At 59.6% G+C, this 4,624-nt stretch overlaps 1 protein-coding gene across 1 annotated transcript; it reads left to right on the top strand.

Annotated features, from left to right (window-relative positions):
* Positions 1 to 1,181: 1,181 nt before the first annotated feature.
* LOC136570512 (olfactory receptor 14J1-like) lies at positions 1,182 to 2,114 on the top strand. The gene has a single exon (XM_066570975.1). The coding sequence runs from the start codon at positions 1,182 to 1,184 to the stop codon at positions 2,112 to 2,114; it is 933 nt and encodes a 310-aa protein (XP_066427072.1).
* Positions 2,115 to 4,624: the final 2,510 nt, after the last annotated feature.

Below are 4,624 nucleotides of genomic sequence, written 5' to 3'. Positions count from 1 at the left end.
GCCACAGGAGCAGCTGGGGCTGGGACAGCTCCAGCAGCAGAGCCGTGGGCAGGGAGGGAGGGAGGCAGTGCTGAGGGCAGCCCTGCTGCAGGGCAGGTGTGGCACCTGCCGGGCCTGCCCTGCAGGGCAGACACTGCCCTGAGCAGCACAGCTCTTGTGTCCCCTCGCAGCCAGCACAGCCCTCAGCCCGGGGGCTCGGGGCCCTCAGTCCCTCCTGGGCCGGCAGAGCAGCCCCAGAGATGAAGGGCATCTCTCCGGCCATGTGCCCATACCCTGCTGACCAGGGCCTGAGGGCCACTGTCCTGCCCTGCTGCTGCCTGGCAGGGGCTGGGCAGGGCTGGGCAGGGAAAGGCAGGGAAAGGCTTTTCCTCAGGCCCGACTCTCTCTATCTCTCCCCTTGCCTTGCCCAGGTGCTGCTGGCATTGCTGAGGGGCTCTCTGCAATGGCAGTTCCAGCTGCAGGGCCAGGCCCAGCCCTTGGGCTCCTCCTGTGCAGGCTGAGCACAGCAATGGCGTGTCCCAGCTCCCTGTGCCCGGGGAGCTCTGGGCAGGGCAGCCTGGGAGGCTGGCAATGAGCCCACTCTCCTGACTCTGGGAAAGGCAGGAGCCACTTTGTGTGCCAGGGATCCCTCTGCTCTCAGCAGTGTCTCCTGGCTGTCCAGGGTAACACGGGACTGGATTTCAGAAAGGTGCAAGTGCAGGGAAGCTGGAACAGGAGAGAGGGACAGAGCAGCTCCCCTCAGTCTGCACTAAGCCTCAGACAACCCTCCTGCCTCCCTGGACTCTCTGTTCTTCCCCAGTGCAGCAGAATCTCTCGTTCTGCCTCCAGCAATCCCCATCCCTTCACCCAGGCAGCTCTGCAGCCTTACTGGAAGATTTTTTTTCCAAGTTGAACACCAGGACTGGCCCCTGCTCTGACTGTTCCCCTGCACTGACTGGAGGTCAGTGCTGACTCCCAGGCGTCCTGCAGCTGAAGGTCCAGCTCCTCACACAACATTGGCCAGCAGCAATCAGGGCTCCAGCAAGAAAGGTGAAGGAAGATCTGCTAGACATAGACAAGGGGGAGGTGTTTAGTGGGAGGAAAGGGTCTGTAAGAAAGGGCTTTGACTTTTCTGTGAGAAATGTCCCCTAGATATCCCTGTATTCTCTCCTTCTCTAGGTTGAAATGTGCAGCCCCAGCAAATGTCCAACAGCAGCTCCATCAGGCACTTCCTCCTGCTGGCATTGGCAGACACGCGGCAGCTGCAGCTCCTGCACTTCTGCCTCTTGCTGGGCATCTCCCTGGCTGCCCTCCTGGGCAACGGCCTCATCATCAGCGCCGTAGCCTGCGGCCACCACCTGCACACGCCCATGTTCTTCTTCCTGCTCAACCTGGCCCTCAGCGACCTGGGCTCCATCTGCACCACTGTCCCCAAAGCCATGCACAATTCCCTCTGGCACACCAGCACCATCTCCTACTCAGCATGTGCTGCACAGGTGTTTCTGTTTGCCTTTTTCATTTCAGCAGAGTTTTCCCTCCTGACCGTCATGTGCTACGACCGCTACGTGTCCATCTGCAAACCCCTGCACTACGGGACCCTCCTGGGCAGCAGAGCTTGTGCCCACATGGCAGCAGCTGCCTGGGCCAGTGGCTTTCTCAATGCTCTGCTGCACACAGCCAATACATTTTCCCTGCCCCTGTGCCATGGCAATGCCCTGGGACAGTTCTTCTGTGATATCCCCCAGATCCTCAAGCTCTCCTGCTCCAAATCCTACCTCAGCGAACTTAAGGTTTCTGTTTTCACTGTCTCTATAGCTTTTGGCTGTTTTGTGTTCATGGTTTTCTCCTATGTGCAGATCATCAGGGCCGTGCTGAGGATCCCCTGTGAGCAGGGACGGCACAAAGCCTTTTCCACCTGCCTCCCTCACCTGGCCGTGGTCTCCCTGTTCCTCAGCACCATCATGTTTGCTCACCTGAAGCCCCCCTCCATCTCCTCCCCATCCCTGGATCTGGCAGTGTCAGTTCTGTACTCGGTGGTACCTCCGGCTCTGAACCCCCTCATTTACAGCCTGAGGAACCAGGAGCTCAAGGCTGCAGTGTGGACACTGATCACTGGACAATTTCAGAAGCATTAAACTGGTTGCCAATTTCTGCAATTCACTTTTAATAAAAGTCATCTTTGATAGATCTATTGGTTTGGTTTTTTTCCTGTTCTTTCTTTTTTTAGTATTCTCCCTAAACCAAGGCTATTGTTTGTGCCACTTCCCCCTTTACTGTGGCCTCAGACTGTGTCAAAGAGGGGCTGCACTCTCGGTGGCTTTAAATGAAATAAAAGATCTCCCAGCAAAGTTTTCACCAGAGATGCCCCTTCTGTTCCCTCTCTGGAGCTGCAGCAGCAATGTCTGTGTGCAGAGCTGGGGCAGATCAGTGCTGGCCCAGCAGCTGTGCCCAGCAGCAGCAGCAGCACTTGGTGTTGCCAGTGCTGCTGCCGTGGCCCTGCCCCGCTGCCCTGGTGGCCCTGGTGTTGCTGCAGGGCCTGAGTGCTCTCGGGGCCGGGCACAGCCCTGGGGGTGGCAGTGCCGGGGCTGCAGCAGGGACAGGCCATGGGCACTGCTGGGGCAGCGCTGACGCCTCAGGCCAGGCCCTGGGGGCTCCAGGCTCCTTGCCCAGGCTCTCTCAAGAACACGGCCAGGCCAATGCTCAGCACAGAAACCCCCGTGAGCAGCCCCAGGCTGGCCGTGGGCAGGCTGGGGGCAAACAGCATGGCTGGGGCTCTGCAAGGGCCCTGGGGCAGACGGGAAGGAGCAGCAGAGCAGGGGCTGATCCATCCCCAGTGCGCTGCACAGCCCAGGGCAGCGTCCCAGAGCGTCCTCATGCAGCTGCCAACAACATCCCCCCTCTGCAGCCCTGGCCTCTCCCCCAGCTCACACAGGTGCCCCATCCTTGCAGGCACAGACACGGCAGCACTGGCTCAGCAGCCCCTGTTTGCATTGCACACAGCAGGGGCAGCACCCCCATGCTGTTGCTGTGGGGACATGAACCTGAGCGAGCACAAATGCCATCAGCCCCTGGGGCCAGCAAGGCCTGCGGGACACCAGGGAAACCACTCAGCTTTGTCCTGGCCTCTGCAGTCAGCCAGAAAGTTTGTTCCCATCAGCTGGGAGTTTCCTGTCCCACTGCAGACGCTGTTGCTCAGAGCCAAGGCTGCCTGGCAGCCACCCTCAAACTGCCCTGAGCATTTCCTTGGCTTCACCTTTGCTTTATTTCCTCTTTCCTGATCCAGATTTCTTCCTATTGCCCATCCCTGTTCCCTCCCCTGCATCCCTCTTTGCCCTTTCCTCTCTGGCCCCACTCCCCATTGCAGTTCCTGACCTGGCCCCATGGGAACGTCCCTTGGGCAGCAGGATCATCCTACAAGTGCTGCAGGAATTTTCTGCAGGCTCCTGCAGTGCCTGCTGCTGCTCCCTTGCCAGAGGCACCCCAGGCCAGGGGGGCACATCTGGGCTGCTGTGTCTGGCTCTGGGGCTCCCTGTTCTGGGCAGTGAGGAGGGGCTGCAGAGGCTCTGCAGGACTGACAGGATGGGCGTTGGGGCTGGCAGGAGAAGCTGAGGGACCTGGGCTGCTGGAGCTCCGGAAGAGGAGGCCCAGGGCTCCTCCTGCACCTGCTCCAAGGGTGGTTCCAGAGAATCACAGAATCAGCAAGGTTGGAAAAGACCTTGGAGATCATCAAGTCCAACTTGAGCCCTGACACCACCTTGTCTCCCTGAGCCTCCTCTTTTCCACAATAAACAACCCCAACTCCCTCAGCTGCTCCTCACAGGACTTGTGTTCCAGACCCCTCCCCAGCCTCGTTGCCCTTCTCTAGACACGCTCCAGCCCCTCCATGGCCTTCCTAAATTGGGGGCCCAGAACTGGACACAGCACTCGAGGTGTGGCCTCACCAGTGCCGAGTGCAGGGCAAGAATCCCTGCCCTGCTCCTGCTGGCCACACCATTCCTGATGCAGGCCAGGAGCCATTGGCCTTCTTGCCCACCTGGGCACACTGCTGCCTCATGTCTAGCCTGCTGTCCATCAGTGCCCCCAGGTCCCTTTCTGCCTGGCCGCTCTCCAGCCACTCTGTTCCCAGCCTGTAGCGCTGCAGGGGTTGTTGTGGCCAAAGTGCAGGAGCCAGCACTTGGTCTTGTTCAACCTCACCTTGTTGGATTTGGGCCCTGGATCCAGCCTGTCCAGGTCCCTCTGCAGAGCCCTCCTAGCCTCCAGCAGATCCACACTCACACCCAGCTTGGTGTCATCTGCAGATTTGCTGATGCTGGACTCAGTCCCCTCATGCAGATCAGCAGTGCAGATATTGAAATCCACGCTGGCTGGCTCTGATCCCTGGGCCATCCTGTGGGTGCCCTGTGATGGCACTCAAGGTGATCTGTTCCATACCCTTGCCGGGCACCCAGGTCAGGCTGACAGGCCTGGAGTTCCCCAGCTCCTCCTTCCAGCCCTTCTTGGGGTTGGGCTCACATTGGCACCTCCAGTGCTCTGGGACCTCCCTGCTGAGCCAGGACTGATGGTAAATGATGGAGAGCAGCTTGGGGAGCTCATCCACAGCTCCCTCATCCCCCTGGGATGGATCCCATCTGCTCCCAGAGACACC

The sequence above is a fragment of the Molothrus aeneus genome, unplaced genomic scaffold, assembly GCF_037042795.1.
Source record: "Molothrus aeneus isolate 106 unplaced genomic scaffold, BPBGC_Maene_1.0 scaffold_34, whole genome shotgun sequence".
Taxonomy (NCBI): Eukaryota; Metazoa; Chordata; class Aves; order Passeriformes; family Icteridae; genus Molothrus; species Molothrus aeneus.
Note: the sequence above shows the minus strand (reverse complement) of the source record. Positions and strands in the feature narration are given on the sequence as shown.